The 19,814-nt window shown below is 43.5% G+C and overlaps 1 protein-coding gene across 1 annotated transcript; it reads left to right on the top strand.

The window, feature by feature from the left end:
• Nucleotides 1-9,532: 9,532 nt before the first annotated feature.
• Nucleotides 9,533-16,192, top strand: hhatlb (hedgehog acyltransferase like, b). Its single transcript, XM_030349124.1, has 12 exons — nucleotides 9,533-9,762; nucleotides 10,729-10,883; nucleotides 11,458-11,525; nucleotides 11,912-12,025; nucleotides 12,653-12,847; nucleotides 13,167-13,376; nucleotides 13,604-13,775; nucleotides 14,052-14,196; nucleotides 14,369-14,404; nucleotides 14,690-14,891; nucleotides 15,249-15,390; nucleotides 15,467-16,192. The coding sequence occupies exons 2-12, from the start codon at nucleotides 10,778-10,780 to the stop codon at nucleotides 15,685-15,687; spliced, it is 1,611 nt and encodes a 536-aa protein (XP_030204984.1). The 5' UTR covers nucleotides 9,533-9,762; nucleotides 10,729-10,777; the 3' UTR covers nucleotides 15,688-16,192.
• The last annotated feature ends 3,622 nt before the right edge of the window (nucleotides 16,193-19,814 follow it).

Genomic DNA, 19,814 nt, shown 5'->3' with positions numbered 1-19,814 from the left:
CGACAACATTTAAGTATGCTTTACTTTGAGGTCTCATATATATCAAAGGGGGTCTCAAAGGACGCATACGCTTCAACCTGTGGCTCCAGCCCTACAGGAAATGACTCAGCAAGTGCTCCATCTCGTTGCACCTGCACCCAGCGGCTCACTTGCAAGATTTTGGCCTGAAGTTCTTCCCAGACCTACACCCTAGCCATCCAACACGCATATCTTAGAATCAGGCTTCTCTTTAATAATGACAAAAAGCTATTAGAGAAATACACATTCACTTTTTGTTATCTCATAAGCGGCGTGGTGCCGGCTCCTTTTGACCTTTTGACCCCAGACTTCAAAAACGTGGCCACAGGCCAGCTGTGACTACACACCTTAAGCCACAAATGTACACCTCCATCCCACAAAAAATGGGGACTAGAAACTAACCTCTGTCTTATGTACATTTACCGTACTGTGGGAGGTCACGCCCCTTTTCCGGCCTTTTCGAGATAGCTAGGGATGCTAAAATGTTTACACACATTTCCCGGGGCCCCGAGAACGACATATCCGAGATTTGGAGTTCTAGCCCTTAGAGAAAAAAAGTTTTCCCAAATGGACTGTCATTTGGACAAAGCCCCTCAGAAGTGTTACCTGCAAGACCTAATGGTTCAGAATGTGGTGGAAAAACAGTTTTTGAGATAGGAAGGTCCTACCGCCCTGAAATTTGAATACCTTATTCTAAGGCCTAACTGGGACCCCCGCACCGAAACTTGGCCCGGTCGGACCCCGAGGGCCGGAATGGGGGGCCCTTCCTGCCCTAAACTTGGCCCAGTCGGACCTTGAGTGCCGGAAGGGGGGGCCTGGACTTTCATAATCCTCGCTTGGTGACTGTAAAGGATGTTTGGTCGGATGTTATGACGAAGAATCATAATGTGAATGTGAATATTCTATAAATGTCTTGATATCATCTTTCGTCTCAACACTTCTGCTGCAGCCGCTTAAAGTATCACTCCGAGAACCTTAAAATATGAATCAATTCATTAGAAGTATGAAAATATCTTCCCGGTTACGTAACGGGGCAAACAAGGTGTCCTTTGACATCTACGTTTCGAGGCGATTGCAACAGTGCCACACATGATCATATTTGAATATGTTTCGGGGTAGTAATTAGCTGTCGATTTTGGAGGCCTTTATCAATAATGACCAGCTATAGATTTGCTTCCCGATGGAGATTTTTGACAAATTACATGTTATTTAGCATCTACACGTTAAGCTGAGTCCAATGAGATCAAGCTCGCCCTCTTGCTACACCGAGATAATGTCCTAGACCTAGGTGTACCATGTAAAATACATGTTACCATTTTCTAGAGTGTCATGCTTGGTGTCATTGGACTCAACTCAACGTGTAGAGGCTAAATAACATGTAATTTGTCACAAATTTCTATCGGGAAGCAAATCAATAGCTGCTCATTATTGATTAAGGCCTCCAATTTCGACAGCTAATTACTACCATTAAACATGTTCGAATATGCTCATGTGTGGCACCGTTGCAATCGCCTGGAAGCGTAGATGTTGAAGGACACCTTGTTCTCCCTCTTACGTCACCGGGAAGATATTTACATGCTTTTGATTGACTAATGAATTGATTCAGCTATTCCCCCAGAAGTCTGGGGTCAAAAGGTCAAAAGGAGCCGGCACCACGCCGCTTATGAGTCAAAAGTTAATGTGTATTTCTCTCATACATTTTGTCATTATTAAAGAGAGGCCTGATTCTCAGATATGCAGGTTGGATGGCTACGGTGTAGGTCTGGGAATAACTTCAGGCCAAAATCTTGCAAGCGAGCCGCTGGGTGCAGGTGCAACGAGATGGAGCACTTGCTGAGTCATTTCCTGTAGGACCGGAGCCACAGGTTGAAGCGTATGCGTCCTTTGAGACCCCCTTTGATATATAAGAGACCTCAAAGTAAAGCTTACTTAAATGTCGTCGACCCAGTCATCTATTGCATCACTTCCTTTAGGGCTTCGGCCTCCTAATTGATCATTGTAGTATAATTGAATGCCCTCTTTCATATATATGATACCTCCACCACTGGGACGTGGCAACAATTCTCCAAATCCATATGGGGAGGGGGGGGTGATGCTTGTGGACAGTAGGGTTGTACACTAGACATAAATAGGAAGAAAACTCAGGAGAAGGAATGACCTCTCATAAATATTTATTTAATAAATAAAACAAATAACCCTGCCTCGTTAAAAATAGGTTATAGAAGAAGTCTAAACTGCAGAAAATAAAAACATCCAAGCTGCCTTTTAAGGATACCTTGGAATATCCGTCTATTTTTTAACCATCGGACACTAGTTTACGACAAAAACAACACAAATCACGGCAGCTCATTTGCCGCGTGGTTTTTAGAGCCATGTAAGGATTAGAGGGGCTGGTGGATAGCAACCACCATAGCAACCATGACGGTCAAGTGACTGGATTCAGCCCCGTTGAAAAAAATAGAATACCACCCTCAGGAGATTAATGATATTTAAATGATTATGACCATGAAGTCTTTATTTGCATGGGTTTACATTTCGTTCTGTGTAGCATGGAAAAATCGGAGAAACACTCCCATTCGGAATGCATTGGTTTACATTTCTTTCTTTGGAGCACAGTTATTTTTATTTATTTTCAGTTTTTGAGGAGGTGCTTCAAAGATGCTAATTTTTCTGCAATAATCCAAAATCAAATGGAAAAACCCGTTGGCTTTTTGTCAAGGGAACCCAGGGCGACGCTCACTTCCGGGTTGGCCAACACACGTCATCCCTCCACCACTATACTGTAATAACGCATGTTGAAGTTGAATGATAATGAATTAATTTATTCTTTATTCTGCCTTAGTATTTATATATTTGGCAGCGAAATGCAGTGTGTGTGTGTGTGTGTGTGTGTGTGTGTGTGTGTGTGTGTGTGTGTGTGTGTGTGTGTGTGTGTGTGTGTGTGTGTGTGTGTGTGTGTGTGTGTGTGTGTGTGTGTGTGTGTGCGTGTGTGTGTATAACACGCTATTTTATGTTGAAATGCGACGTAATCCAGTGTTCACGAAAACGTACGTGTTTCTAACAAGATGATATCATTAAAAGTTACATAAAGTAACGGTTTAATAACACAAAAGCAGGAAACACGTGAGCTGCATTTCCCATTCAGATAATAAAGATTAATAAAGATCATACACATTCACTGACTGAGGATTATTCAAGGGAAAAGTACATTTCTCGCTAGAAATGTCATTAGAAACACGTTAAATGGTGAATCTGTCCTAAAATATTGCATCTCCCATTCAGTTAATGCTGGGTTTTTCGTATCATATGCACGCGAAATGGACGTATCCGCCCTCCGCAGTAGTTAATGCTGGGTTTTGCGTATCGTATGCACACGAAATGGTCATTTGGCGTATGTAGGCTACTGCACGCATCTTGAAAGTGTCAAACCGTGCGATCTGTGCGCATATTGGTGAGACTGGAAAAGCTGTCATATTCTTAGTTATCACAGACAATTTTTAACAATAAATGTTCTGTACGGAGCTCCTTAAGGGACAATAGGGAGAAAGCTCCCGGACAGAACCTTAGATGGAAGTCGTGCTTAGTGACAAATCACGACAAATACTTCCAATTGATATGTATGAGTTTGAAAATTTTGCTTTTTGACACGAACATTTAGAAAATACGTGTACCTGATCACGTTTCAATAGATTAAATAACGTGACAGTGTCACCTATTTTCGTGAGCCCGGGATGCCTGTACGCCGGCCATTATCGCCCGATGAAATATTCTTCGTCATATCTATCAAACCAAACATCCTTCACATTCGCCGAACGACGATTATGAAAGTAAAATGCACATTTCTCGCTAAAAATGTTTACATAAACACTTTTAATGGTGTAACTATTCTAAAATATCATATTTTCCACCCAGGATAAAAAGTATGTCCGCCATTTTCACAGAAGAATATCCTAAAAAACTATCCAATAGGAAAGATGCTCACATCGTCTATTAGAGACGTAGTGAGGCACCCCCCATTCCGTATGCAGAAGACGCCGAAGGGTACCTTTACCGTCACCGACCGAATAAAAAGGGTACCTTTCCCGTCAGTCACCGACGCTAAAGGGCCTTTGCCAACAGTCGGTATTTGACGTTCTCGGAGTGAGACTGTGTTGCTTCAGAAGTTCTGACTGTTCTCTTTGAATATCATTAAATCCTGCATGCACAATAATCTGTGAGATTTTTGGGTTTTCCAATATGATTTTGGCTAGTTTATGGTTGATATCACTAACCATTCCATATGGGAAGTTGCATGTTTTGATCTTCTTACCGGTTATATCCTTGATGGTTGAGTCTCCTATAATCAGAGTGTCTGGTTCATCTGCTTCCTCTGAGATGGGCCCTTGTTGGACGGTGGCAGACACATGCGCAGCCCGCCTCCGTGGCGACTGGTTGTTCCATGTCTGTCCGTACCGTCTGTCCGGACACATTTCAGGGGTCAGGGGTGCACAGGTGGCCGAGGCATGCGCAGCTCGCCTCCATGGCGACTGGTTCATGTTCCGTCTCTGTCCGCACTGTCCGTCCGGACGCATCTCGGGGCTCAGGGGTGCATGGGTGGCAGGCTCGTTCGTGGACTCTTGAAGTGGCAGGAACCGGTTCTTCAGTGGCAGGGTTAATTTCAGTGACGGGCTAATCCGGCTGATAACTTTAGCTTTGGGTAGTTTAGCATTTGGCGTTGAGTGATCTTGTTGATTCACTTTGGTACGTTGTTTTGGCTTAGCGCCGACTCTGTGCCAGTGAAACGCAGCTGGAACTGTCTCTCTCTTGTCCAGCTTCGGGAAGGATACAGTGTAGCTTTGATCATCTTGCTGTATCTGAGTGAGCTCAGCAAACTCACCCATCGGCACTGTATCCTGTAGGAGTCCTTTGCATTTTTCTAATGCTGCTAGTCTCGTTTCAATTAAAGCCACCGTCTGTTGCAGTTTGGTGCAGTCTGTGCATTTCCCAGTCTCCGTGCCTGAGATATCCGAGTACAGAGGCATGTTGGCGATAGGAAAGTCCAAGGCTTTTTCTGCGGTCTGATCCGGGAGTAAAAAGTGCCAAAATGTATTGTTGAATCGAGCGATGGAGGACGACGAAAACAAACTATATACTGTTAGGTATTATGATCATGAAATAAAATAAGATGAAGTAGATCTGAACGATGAATTAAGTAGTTTTTTCCAATGCCTAGCGGAGCTTCGGGAAACATGACCTCTCTCTCTGCTGCTGATCCAACGACTTCAACACATAACTTGGTTGTATCTCCTGGCCAAATATAATGACTTGTACCTTTTTTTCCTTGCTTGTCCTACAGGAGAAAGTTCTTAATGTGAAGAACGGCCAGTAATGGAGGAAGGAGGCACATGGTCCCATCCAAGCGTCTAACCCTTTAAGATGTGTGGTGACTGTTTTTTTTATATTTACAATATTTTTTCCCCATTTATTTGTAATATATTTTTTTTACAAAGGCAGGAGTCATATTTGATCAACATAATGGATCTATTTATTGTATTTGACTACATACTATACTATTGCCGGCAGAGGATAATAATAATGGTAGTGTCTACCATGGAAACGCCTGCTTGGTGAACCTGAAGTAAAATGTTTATGTTTCGATTTTTGAGACACAAATTATGAAACCACTCACCGGAGACAGACGGACAGGCGCTCCGAGGCTGAGATGGAGCGCCTGTAGTTGGTGTCCAACCGAGAGATCCTAGCACCGATCCTAGCTAGCAGGTCATCAAACTGGGCCGGAGTCAGCCTCAAATAGCGCTGGAAGCGTTCGCCATCTAGACGGAGCTCCTGCAGAAGACGGTGAAATTCACCGAGCTCTGTACGGCTCCGAATGGTCTCATGAACCCATAAACGACGACGAGCATTCCGACGTCTCTCCCTTTTCCACAACAGGTAAAGAGATATGATGCTCGTAATGTCGGCCATGGTTGTGAATGAATTCAGAAGCACCGCGGGAAAAACTTGCCGTGCCGCGAAACTTCATGCGCTGCAAAACTGCGGCGCAGCAGAAGTTTTGCTGCGCGTAAAAACTTTTGCTGCGCGTCAAAACTTTTGACGCGCCGCAAAACTTGATTTGCCGCGCCGCAAAACTTTTGACGCGCCGCAAAACTTGATTTGCCGCGCCGCAAAACTCAGGCGTCAACGCGTTCGGGCAGCAAATGCATCTTTTGGTGTGAACGCAGACTAGTGATGCAAGGTTTTTTCTTTCATTTTGGACTGCACACACATCGCGAGTGACGGATACTCGCACAATGTACACACATCACTGTCTTTACAATTTCTAGGCAACCGAAGTTTAAAGATTGTCAAGTGGTTAACTCTTGAATCGCATGTACTAAGACCTGATGGGTTAGTGGTCAGAGAACAACTCATTAACGCGGGGATAAGGGGTTCGATTCCTTAATGAAGCTAGCTTTTTTCTTTCATATTGGACTGGATGTTTGCATGCCATTTTGCGTAACTTGTAGTTTATGATGAAGAAATGATACTGGGGTGAAGGTTAGGGTAACGCTAAGGGTAAGACACAAAGTGTTTTTGCAACTCAATATTTCTTACAATAACAAAGTCCAAAGTTTTGATGACTCCAGTAGGAAACTTAAGATACCTAGAGAAATGCGTGAGTGCTCACAAAACATCAACAAGTCAGCAGTGTGGTACAGGGTGATCATTTCTGATATACAGTACAAAAGCTGAAACTATTAGCCAGGAGTGGGAAAGATGCAGACGCAGACGTGGGAAGCAATAAGACGCACCAACACACAGTTGCCTGTTGCAAAATGGTTCAGAGTTTAATAGAAATAGTTAGGGTTCGCTGGTATGGCGTTATCTGGTATAATGGCTATAGTCTAATGTTAGCTTAGTTCGTGTTGTTTCTTCATGTTAATCGCTAGTAATAGTAAGTCATTTGTAGAAATATAGGCTATCATCACAGACTGTAGGAATGTCACCCACCCTCCATCGCGTACGACACTGACGCTCTTAATCTGTAGTGCAAGGGAGTTCGTGCACAGATCCCTGAGACAAACGGCTACGCGCACACATGCAAACCCATAGCTAGTGACGTAGGACGTAAAGTCCCGCCCAGGTCGAAGTGGCGTGGATTTAGAGATTCCCTTGCGGGTCTGCACGAAAATGTCCGTCAACGACAGCTGCAGGTTTTGTTCGTCGAATTTAATTTATCAGGGAAAAATTGCACATTGTAAATCAATATTTTATAGTAAGGCCAGAGATGATGTATGCAGTCAACTTTCGAAGCTGGGTCTAATCGTTGACAACACGCCTTCGTCATTGTTCTCAGACACGCCCTCTGTTCGCTGATTGGGCGCCGCTGTGGCGGCCCCAGAAAACCAAATTACATACAGCAGGTCCAGACCTAGTAGGCTACTGAAGGGAAATCCAAATTGAGCGGAATTACTTAGGCGGGCGGAGCCAGGCTAAAGCTGAAGCACAATCGGAGGACTTTCCGTCAAAGTTAATTTTTGCGTACTATATTTATATTTTCCTGCAGGCACTTTTATTTTTTATATAGCCTAGTTATGTATGGTGAAAGTACATGGGTATGAATGGAATTTCTTCCATTGCTTGTGTTCAATGTTCAATGTGTTATATACATGGTACGGTATGACAACCTTAAATAATACAGTCAATGTCCCGCTCAATCATTTCATCTGTCATTGTCTATTTTTCGAAAATAAAGATAGTTAAAAAAAAAAAAACCTCGTAAATGTGCAATGATAAACTGCTCCAACAGTGGAAACGGATTGACCTTTTTTTCGTTTCCCAAGGACAGAATAAGGTAACGTTCTTGTTTGCTCCTGTATGAATGGTCCAGGCTACCTGAGGCTGCACCTGGTAGGGAAAGTTGCGCTGGAGCCCGGGTAAAATCGCACATGGCTTATTCAAGTTGCACGCTAGACATTCGCAGTCTAAACTGTCGAGACTCAAGCACTTAACTTACCTTAACCAATTGTTCCATACAAATTGTTTGTTAACGATTTAACAACTTCAACATCTGCTATTACTGTAGTTTTTTTTTGAAGGACTTACTAGGTCATGGGCTAATGACCTTGCACAGAGGGAAAACGATCTACATCACTTGTCATTGATTTCTATCATGCATTCACTGATCTTTACAGATGGGTTTGTTTTAAGCCATTGAATTTAATTGATCTGCCTGCAACACATTATAAGCTACATATGTTTGTTAAATGAGAAATATGGTCTAGGTCACATTGAAACAGTAATTATACAAACATTATACCAACATTGCAACAGGCAAGTTTATTCAAACATCACACTAACAAGAACAATATAAGAACAATAACTAATAGTAAACAAAAAAATAAGAAATGATTTAACAACACTGAACATACTGAACAGAGGCAGGGAAAAAGGACAGAGGAAGAAGACTTGTCCGTTTTCACAGCATCAAGGTCCAACTGTAGAGATCAAGAAAGGAAGAGGCATGAGGAGGAGTACAACAGAACACTGTGCTCTCTAGGAGATTGTTTAATGATGTAAACTAAGGATGCAGTCTTACAATTATGATTCAAATCCAGGTTTCTATTTCAGGAGAAAGATTGATAATCAGCCGACAGCCAGCAGCCAGCCAGCTGATAGCAGCTAGCACTAGATACTTTTTTAACGCCTTTTTAGAACAGATACGTGACCTCAAAAAATGCAATATTCAGCTGAGTTTATTATCTTAGCCCCACCTTTTGAACGCAACTTTCAAATTACTTGACAAAAAATTACATCGTGAGAAAAGTGGATTCTGAGGGTAAAACCCCATAGGCTCCCATTCATTCTGGACTCGCCTGCGAGCGCCACGCGTGGACAGAGATTATTACTGCAACCAGTCCAGAAAACTGGAACTAACCAGCGAGTGCCTATTCTCCTCATATTAGACATTCTCTGGTAATACGTCCATGCAATTGCTAACCCTTATTAGCCTACCTGTGGGGAGGGGTCAGGTTCATGGAGGTCGCGGATCTGGCTAGCGCCAGAATGGTGCTGCCACCATGTGATGAAAAGAGAAATTGCAACGGTGGCGGGCTGGCGGGCCATAAATAATACATTTTCGTAAGGGAGCCGCGGGCCATATAAAATATAACCCCGTGCCAAGATTGGCCCGCTGTTCGGACCTTGGATATGCCTGGTTTAGATCCAACCACATTCGGTTGTACTCTGCACAGTGACAATGAAGTAGAAAGTTGAATCTGAATCTGAATCTAATGTGCTCTAACTTTTGATAGGGGTTTGGTGCAACTCCAAAAACAAATGTGTAGCCTATATAATAAGGCAAAATGAGGCGGATGAAAAATAAGATAATAATAAGATGCATGAGGACAATAGTGTGGCTTGCTTTGCAACCGCACTAATAATAAGATACAAGATAACAATAGCGTGGCTCGTGTCAACACGCCTCCTCCGTAGCGACTGTCACAGTATAAATACACGCTGCGCTCACCTTCAGCGCCTCTAGGAGGCTCCCACACAAGAGGACCCCCCGGACAGAGGAGCAGTGGGAGTCACTGGAGCCTGCCACTCCAGCGCTGTGTGGACTATCAGCCTCACCGTATCCTCTCTTACTCTGAACCTTTAGTCATTTTATAGTAATGTTTGTCTCTACTGGAGGGATTTGAGAGGCATCTACATAGCAACTCCCCAACGACTCCAGGACTCAGTTGTGCTTCTGCCGTCAAGGTCAGTGGCTCCAGCAGGTGGTCATAGGGCGACTTTAATTGCACGAGCTTTTCAGCCTGAAATAGAAAGTAAAGACTCAAAACATTCCGCTCGGAAGTGTGAATAGGCTACTGTTAAGCAGATAATGTCAATTCGGTTTATTTTTTTACCATAAATAAATATTAGAATATAGACATGGAGTCATTTGTTAGTTCAGTCTAGCGCATCCATGATGACACTAATTGTTTTATTATTTAGATTTCTAAATAATGGAACATTTATATTTCCCCACAATGTGCTTAACAAACACAATGATACTAATGAAATGTAAATGATGGTACATGATTGATCTATTATTAAAAAGATTTCATTCCAAAACTAGTATTAAAGACGACTGCATGCACTCACGTCCTATTATACACGCTCTACCCGGTTAAGAAAAAAATATTATATTGTTAAAGTTACATTACTGCAAAGACCAAGTTTACATCTGACCGAAACAGATGGTTTGAATGATGGAGATATAGGCGTGTTTATATTTAGTTACTGTTGAAGCCACAATGACTGGAATTGAATATATTGACTGTGCAACATTACACCACACACACACACACACACACACACACACACACACACACACACACACACACACACACACACACACACACACACACACACACACACACACACACACACAGACACGCACACACAGAAGCATGCCTATGTGTGCGCGCACACACAAGCACGAGCAGACACACACACACAGTGTTAGCCAACTTCTAGAAGGCTTACCTACAGAAGGACAGCTAGCCCTTTTGCCTGGAGCCCATTCACAGGCAACGTCAATGGACATGTGTCACTGACACAAAGTGCACCCCCCTGTCCTCACAGTATCATCTGGGATCCGTTAAAACATGATAAGGGTGAGTGGCCCATGATGCTGTCACTGTCTTTATTAATCAACCCAGTCTCCTGTTTGCTATGTAGATTGTTGTTGTCTCTTCTCTTCACCTGGGCTGAGAGTCTGTCCGTTGCCATGGGGATCAAAGCGGGGCTCCCCAGGTACGAGCTGTACCTGTACTACGCTGTGCTGGGTCTGGCCATGCTCTGGTCCGCCAGCTGGATCTGTGAGGTGTCCAGCGGTGAGTTACTACATACTTCCATTTAAAACAGAACCAGGATGTACCCACGCAGATTCCCAGTGGTTTGGGGTTGGATTGAAGAAAACCAAAAGTTTCAAATGTTGTTGAGAGTGTGGATTCTGATTCCTGCAGTATGGGCTGGCTGTTAGCTCTGCAACAGAGAGCAGTATTGTCTAAAGAGGGGAGATACACATACACAGGGTTATGTTTCAGTGTGTTTGAAGGCCAACAGTTGTAGCAATGCGAACCCTGCAGGAGGGATCAGATGTCTGATGAATATCACCGAGGGGAAGGTGTGTTTGGTTCTGTATTTATCCCCTCTCATGGCAAGAAGAAACATCCATTTAAAAATAAAATGGAGGAGGGGCATTGAATGATGCATACAAGATGTATACAATTAAAAATATAAACCAAGCAAGCACACTGTGTGGTGATAACAAATCTAACTAATATTCTCCATGGAGATTGTGGACAGCGGCTGTTGATTAAAGGCTAATGGACCAAACAGTCAACAAATAACCTATAAGTTTGTATCAGTCTATACCAATAAGATAATAACTATGTTCTTATTAAGCCAACGCAAACAGAAAGACATTGAAGTCCAGCGTGCGGCCGGGATGGTACTACTTTGGGAGAAAGAAGGTGAGGTTTAAAAACATTTGAATGATGAATCCACTGTAAATGTACATTAAGGCACTCCGATTTCTGTTCAGAGTTCTGTCCAGATTTCTGTCCATGGAATTATGTTCATGGAGTTCTGTTCTGTTCAGAGTTCTGTTAAGAGTTTTGTTCTGTTCAGAGATATTTCCAGAGTTCTGTCCATGGAGTTCTTTCCATGGAGTTATGTTCATTGAGTTCTGTTCATTGAGTTCTTATCTGAGCTATGTTCATGGAGTTCTGTTCTGTTCAGAGTTCTGTTAAGAGTTCTGTTATGTTCAGGGTTCTCTCCAGAGATATTGCCAGAGTTCTGTCCAGAGTTCTGTCTAAAGTCTAGTTCACAGTTCTTTGTGTTGGTTCCTGTGCTGCAGGATACTGCCGACCTGGAGTGGGTGATGTGGTTCTCTACGTTCCGGGAGCACATCCTGTTTGCATTGTCGGGTCACGTGCTGTTTGCAAAGATCTGCTCAATGCTGGCTCCACAGGTGGGTCTCCATACTGACCTCAACATTGGTAGACGTGGTTGTCTGCTGGACCAGCCAAACCAGTATAACAATGGTAGTCGTGGTCGTCTGCTGCACCAACTAAACCAGTATAACGTGGTCGTCTGCTGCACCAACTTTTTTTTGAGGGACAGATTGAAGAAGGAAGGGAGAGAGTGGGAAAGACAGAGAAGAGAAGATGGCAGAAAGCGTCTCTGTCTTTAACCAGGTGTCACGGTGGGCGGCGTCAGATGCTATCCGTTAGCTCTAAGAATAGCTCGATATGTACAGCTGTCTTTTGTTAGTCTGCTTGGAATCACGCCTAAAGAATTCGGGAGTTGCTATTATTGTTTATTTAAGTGGAATTTGTTATGGTGCATTAATTTAGAAATATAGGATACAAAAATACAATAAACCACTGTACAGGATATAAAAAAAATAACACATATATTAGGATACTACAAATATGTATAGTAAAAACATTAGCATTATAAAATCAGACAATAAAACAGAAACAACCTAGCAGAATCGTTTGAATAAACTCTAATCTCTAATGTAACAACAGCCTCCCAACGTCCATCTGTGTGTGGGTCCTCAGCACCAGTCACCTGTCTGTGTGTGTGTCCTCAGCACCGCTCCCTGGTGTACATGGTCTACGGGGTCCTGGCCGTGTGGACCAGTATGGGCTGGGCCTACGTGGGCCTGCTGCTGTCCCACTGCGTGCTTCTCTACAGCGTCTCCCTGGTCAAGCTGCCCTGGCTCTGCTGGGTCACCGGCCTGAGCACACTGGCCACCTTCAAGTGTGAACCCTTTGTGACGTGGCAGGTAATGACCAGCCCATCATAGTCGTGACGACGGAGAGGCCTGCTAAGCTATCTACATTATGTCGTCATCAATCAATTATAGAGACGTTTCATTAAGGAGCATGATTTGGCTCAAGGATGCCTGCTAGACTGGCAAAGGACTTTAGGGTTCAAACCCTGAACTTCCGGCTGGGAGTCAACAATAATCTTGCCCTTATTTCTTGTCTTCCTACCTTATCTTAACACCCTTACAACGTGCAAAGCTAGGTGACACTTTCAGAGAAAGTTGGTGGAGGAACACAAAAACATTTATTCTTTCATTTGACGGTCTCTGCTTCCAGGCGGGCTTGGTGGAGGGGGACTTTGACCTGCGCCACATCCTGTTCTACGGTGGCTGTGGCTTCACCATCATGCGCTGTGTGAGCTTCTCCCTGGAAAACTGTGTGAGGAGGGAGGGCAGCTATAGCCTCCTGGAGCTGCTCCAGTACAACTTCTACCTGCCTCACTTCTTCTTTGGCCCCGTCCTCACTTTCGACAAGTTTCATGTTCAGGTGAATTGTTTCGTTGGTGATAATAATAATAATAATTCAGGTCAATAATAATTTCTTTATGTCTATATTTTCTAAATTTAAATGACACATGGAATGTGTGAAAGACTCACAGAATCCAAAATGTGCTTGAGCTGCCCACGTCTTTGGGAGAGATTTGATCAGTGGGGGTGGAGCATGGAGAATATCTACGTCAAAGGAGTATAATGTGACCCCCCCCCCCCTCTCAGGTGAACAGGCCCGTGGGGAGCAGGAAGGAGGGGGAGATGTGGAGCATCGGGCGCCACGCCCTGTTCCACCTGGGGGGCATAGTGCTGGTGGACGTCCTCTTCCACTTCCTATACATCCTGTCCATCCCAACGGACATGAAACTGCTGAGGCACCTCTCCGACTGGGCCATAGGTCTGTCAACCCCAACTCAAGAAGATGGACATGGAATATTCTTTCTTTTAATATTACATACCTAATGTTACTTCTGAAATCACCATTGATATTTTTCTGTGTTCCTCTTATAATATTTGTACCCACTATTGAAATTAAGCAGAAAGTGTATTTATTTCAAAAAAATCAATACAAGCACAACACTGTGCTTGTATTGATACTGCACCATAATTCTGTGAAGGTCAACTTCTCTATGATGATATGGCCCTTTCCTTTGTCTTGATTGATGTGTTCTAGTGGGGCTGGCGTACACCAACCTGGTGTATGATTGGGTGAAAGCTGCCATCATGTTCGGGGTCATCAACACAGTCTCCAGACTGGATCACCTCGACCCGCCAAAACCGCCCAAATGCATCACCACGCTCTACGTCTTCTCTGAGACGTGAGTCAACAGCTCAACCATCCATCGTTCATCGCTGCTCTGGCTTCTATGTGGTTAGATAGGATTGCTTGGCAAGGTTCGATGATTGTAATGAGGTGACTAGAGGTCTATATGTAGAGTTAAATATACTTCAGTCATACTAAAGTGTTTTCTTGGATCCTTCCTTTTTCAGCCACTTTGACAGAGGCATAAACGATTGGCTGTGCAAGTGAGTATCTCAGAGGGACCACTAAACCGTTCTTCATCTTCATTATCATCGTCATTATTCTAAACATACATGCATTCCTGTTTCATAGGATTCATGGTATGATTAAAAACCATTGGTTTGACATGCTAATGAAAATGTATGCTTTATTTTACTGCACAAAGTACCGGGAGGTCCAAAGGTTCCTCCAGGGGTGTGCCGAGGCATGAGAACCCCATGTTATCCCCTAGATCTCTAGTCCACCTGACCTTGGAGACCTGGGCCCCCTCTTCCTCTGCTCTGACTCAGGTACGTGTACAACCACCTGGGGGGAAACCACTGCGATGTCCTGAAGGAGCTGGTGGCCACGCTGTGCACCTATAGCCTCACCGTCCTGTGGCTGGGACCCTGCCCGGTGGTGCTGCTCTGGGCGTCCCTCAACTGTCTGGGCCTCAACCTGGAGCTGTGGACCGCCAAGCTCTTCTCCATGGAACCCCTGGCCTCCTTTGAGGTTGGTCGCTCATCCAATGGAGGTCATACGTTTGAATGGTATCCTTGTTTCTCTTTGATTTGGCAGTTAGTGGCAAGGAGACGGACGGACAAGCATTTATGTTCGGATTTATATGTCCAACCAGAATTATGTTTATATATGTATATCATTTTTTTTCTTCTGAAAATGTATGTATATCTATAAATATTTTCTTGCCTAAAGGTTAGCTGCGTATACGGCTCACATGAAGCAGGAGATTGGATTAGCTTTTTCGTATGTCTGATGGGCCATGCTGTCAAATAATGCTCAACTCCTCCCTTCGACTCTATTAATGGTGGACATGAACTTCTTGTGTATGTGTTGTTATCGGTCACCCAGATGGCTATGTCTGCGGCCATGTCGCGTCGCATCAGAGCCATCTTCAACACCTTCAACTTCTGGACCATTGTTCTGTACAACATCGTGGCACTGAACAGCGCAGATTTTGCCAAATTGGTAGCCAAGCGTCTCCTTCTGAAAGGTACGCTGGTCAGTTTCTCCTTGTGCTACACTGTCAGAGTCCAGGACGTCCTGAATGTTGGTGTTGTCCTCCCCAGGCTTCCCCTTCACCACCGTGGCCGTCATGTTCGTCACCTACTGCCTGATTCAGACAATCAAGGAGTGGGAGAGGAGACAGGCCCTGCTGGATGACCCTGACCCCCTTCCTCCTGCTCCTCCTTCTCCTGCTACTCTCTTTGTAACCACCGCCAGCCCCGCCCAAGACACGCCCACTGCTGCTCTGCCAATCGCAGAGTCCGGCAAGAAGAAAGCAGAGTAGGGGATTGGATCAGAGCTAGAGTCTGTCAGAAGGCCGTTCCATCCAATGGTCTCTCATGGCTGAGTCCTGGTTTTGTCTATATTGCACTGATGGGAGGGACAAACGCAATAGGAAAAAAGCTTCAGTTTATGGTTTATTGCATCAGCAATATCTGCTGTTTACATCGGGTACTACTAGTAAAATGGATGGATACCGTCAAAGTGTTTTAAAGATTACACCTCAACATGTAGTTAAACCCCATGAAGGATTTTAAGCCCGAGGGTAAAAGGGCTTTCAAGAAATGCATGTTACAGCTGTTTCCAACATGGTCAGTCTTATATTTCAGTTAGGATATTCATTTCATCATTCTACATTTTAAGATGAACCATGGAGTTCTGTTGTTGCAGCTTCACATCATGTTTAATTTAAAGGGATACTTCACCCATTTAGAACCGGCGTTCTATCATTTTGAAATCGCTATTGTAATATAAATAAATATATAAATAAATATCAGTCTAAACCAGTCTCCCCTTGGCCCATTTTTTCTCATCTAATTTTCTCCCGAAATGACGTCAAATGCGTTTGACGTCATTTCGGGAGAAACCTCTTGTCCCGCTAGAAGGGCCGAGGACTACAACACACTTTTGGTGGAAACATTTTCAACCAATAAGGAATGAGAGGGGGCGGGAGCTCGGGTACTGAGGGGGAATGAGGGGGACGGGAGACCGACAGGTGGGCGGGGCAGCGAGCGCAATGCACTGTGGTAGTTGTAGGTTTTCTTACTTTGAACCAGAGAGACCATGAAAACACTCTTTCTGCCTTTTTTCAGGCTAGGATGAACCGATTTCAATTTTTTTTTCACATTTATAATACAATGAATTATTTAATTCATAAAACCTTCATATTCCCACCGGTGAAATATCTCTTTAACTGTTGATTAAAAAATAAAGTACTAAAAAGTAAAATTTCTCCGCTGTGTCAGTGTGAAAACTAACATATGTATAATATATATATAATAATATATGAGTCAAACCATCCCGTCTTTAATGGGTGGGCCAAGGGGGACAAGCCTCACTGCCTTTGTTGACGTGACATCAACGGGGCCACATTGAGCCATTCCGATATGACTAAACAGTAGTTACACATACACTGGATACACAGTTGTACGACGTTCACCTAAGGTTCAACAAAGAAAATGTTGCTCTTGGGGATCCAACAAAAGTAATAAAACTAACCAAAGCCAGTATGCTATTTAAAGGTCCCATGGCATGCTCCTTGGCTTCTAAATAGGTGCTAGTGGGCCCCTTACACATTATTTGAAGCACTTCTGCATTTGGTGCAGAATTACAGCCACTACGAATCAGTCTCACAATGAGCTTTCCACACGTTTTTTTTAGAGGGGGGTCAAGGTGGAGGGTAGAGTTTGGCCCTGAGCAGCTTGTGGCCAAGGTACCATGCGCAATTGTTTACATTGGATGTCTAACAATGGCTCGGTTTCATAATATCATCCGGAGGCGCACACAGCTTTAACCGTGTTCTGTAAATATTCTACGTAGAACACTCTGGGTGTTCCAGTGGGAGTCCTGGAGCTATATATCTAAATAATATCGTATTATATATAGATATCTTTATAATATAATATATATTATGACGCCCAAAAGCTGTGTGCGGCTCCGGATGATATTATGAATCTCAAACGACTGCATCTGGTTCTTCCACTTCCACATCAATCTGAAGTACAGACAGAACCGCGCATGGAGGAGAAAGGGATTGTTGCAGTTTACGGACTCTCGGTACTTCCACAACGAAACTCGTAGTGGGGGTTATCTCGGCCATCGTTGAGAAGGAATTGTGGGAAAGGAACTTTGTCTTTGACTCTAAATGGCTACCGAGCCACTCTAAATGGCTACCGAGCCAGGAACATATCATTCACAAAAAGGCAACATTGTAGCCTATAGGCCTTATGCATAGGAGAGCAGCATGTAGAACAAAACAACAAAAAACAACATGACACTCTATTCGGTGCACAATTTAAGGAATGATATGTTAACTGAACGAATGTTCAGTCCATGAACAAGTGGCTTTGGTCAACCCCCACGTACATAACATAACGTTTAGCTTCATTAGAAAGCAACATTGCATAGTCTATAGTGCATATTAATCCTACTAAATTGGCCTGCCTCACAAGCTTGGGAGAAGTCCCAATTTAAAGATCTCGCTCAGAGGCTCAAGGTTCTCATCCTGCTGTCCACGGCCACGGCAGGCCGACATGTAAAGACAACCATGGCCTACCTAACCCAGTCACACAAGGTGGGGTCCCCTTGGTTTTGAATTAAAGATGCTGATGACCTCGTCATAATCCAGTGTTTCTGTCAGTTCTCTTTCGAAAGACAACAGGGTCAAATTGTTGAAGCGTTCATAGCCAGATCGACTTGCCGGTTAGCATCATTATTGTTCTCAATTCAAGGTTTTAATAATAACTTTTTTTGCCATACAAAAGCAAAATGAAGATACCATGACACTGCTAATGAACATTACCATTGTTCACACCAGATTGCAATAATGCTACCTTGAAGTTGCATTGACCAAAGAAAACAGACCAACACACCTTACTTTTTAAATAGTTATCAGGATTACTAAAAAAGTTTAACCTTTAGAACATGTTAGAGATAAAATACAACACATACAGTAACAGTACTAATTTCCATGTTTAACTCTACAGGGTAGTATACAGTTGTTGTTTTTTGTGATTTTCTGATTGGGCGGGACAGCTGTCAATCAGGGCGGCCCCAGGCCCATCCAGGCCTGCCCACAGCTCCGTGCCTGCCGTGATTGTTACCCAGGATTGTCTCCTCCTTGGCTCCTTGGCTCCTTGGCATCAGTGCCCCGGCGGCGGTGACCCGGCGGCAGTGCCCCGGTGGCGGAGTCCCAACAATCGCGGGCAGCAATCCCTTTCTCCCCCATGTCACAGTTCAATCTGGACTTCAGGGAGGCAAAGCCAAAGTTCCTATTCCCCAATTCCTTCTCAACCATTGCCGAGACAACCGCCACCACAAGTCTCGTTGTGGAAGTAGGCTACCAGAGGCGTCAGGAGAACCCGACGCAGTCTCGTCTTTTCACCAAATGGGAGCTTTACGCAACTTTGCGTTAATGTGTTACGTGTTATGCGCAATAATACCAACAGCAGAATGGTTATCCAAATAACAAAGTGTACAACACTTGCGAAAAATTAGAAATTGATGCATCTTGGGCTTTAACTTTCCATAACTTTCCATCCATTAGATGAGAAAAAAGGGTAAACCCTGAAAACATACTAAACTGTGCAAGTTTACACAGTTTAGTAACATACTATGGGGTCAGAACAGTCTCATTAATAATGAATGCAAAGAGAAGGATTCACAAATGTATTTTGTGATTTATATATAAATTACTCTCTTCACACAAATACATTTCAATGCACACACAAATGGATATCGGTATGTATAAATGTAAAATTTATCCATGAACAAAAATAAGCTTCACAAATACATTTCTGATCCACACACAAATGTACCTTGTTTTAAATAAATTTAATTTAAATCCATATATATATGAATTAAAAAAATATTTGCCACTTTCATCAAAATATATTTGGATGTTGCTACATTTATATACAAACTGTTAAACTTTAATTTACCAGACGCTTTTCATTTGTGAACTTGGCTGCATTTGTGTGATAATTTGTCTGCATTTATCTGTGGATTTTTGAGACTCTCCTGACGCGGCTGGATTCACAAATGCATTTTTTTTCAACAAGGAACTCTCTGTAGCCAATCAGATGCCTCCCTCGTTTTCAGCCAATCACATGACTGCAGTGACTGGGTTTTTACAATGTTGGTGCCGTTTGCACCGACAATCCCAAAACCCAGTCGAAACTAGATGGAAAAAGTGTGTAGCTCAAAACGTGACTCAGCTTTTACTTCTTCGCCACCTAGAGATTGTTATGTGCGACCATTCAAAAAACCCATGTTATTTCCCATAGACATTTGAGCTAGGGAACCGGGAGGCTCGGATGCTGGACTCAGAGGTCGGAACTGCAGTCATGTGTTTGGCTGAAAACGAGGGAGGCATCTGATTGGCTACAGAGAGTTCCTTGTTGAAAATAATTA

Source organism: Gadus morhua, chromosome 23 (assembly GCF_902167405.1).
Source record: "Gadus morhua chromosome 23, gadMor3.0, whole genome shotgun sequence".
Lineage (NCBI taxonomy): Eukaryota > Metazoa > Chordata > Actinopteri > Gadiformes > Gadidae > Gadus > Gadus morhua.
Note: the sequence above shows the minus strand (reverse complement) of the source record. Positions and strands in the feature narration are given on the sequence as shown.

Bases quoted from the DNA above. Each gene is read 5' to 3' on its own strand.
- hhatlb (XM_030349124.1), top strand. From the start codon at position 10,778: ATGGGGATCAAAGCGGGGCTCCCCAGGTACGAGCTGTACCTGTACTAC. The intron at 14,405-14,689 runs GTGAGTATCTCA...GCTCTGACTCAG, and splicing joins ATAAACGATTGGCTGTGCAA to GTACGTGTACAACCACCTGG. The intron at 15,391-15,466 runs GTACGCTGGTCA...TGTCCTCCCCAG, and splicing joins CAAGCGTCTCCTTCTGAAAG to GCTTCCCCTTCACCACCGTG.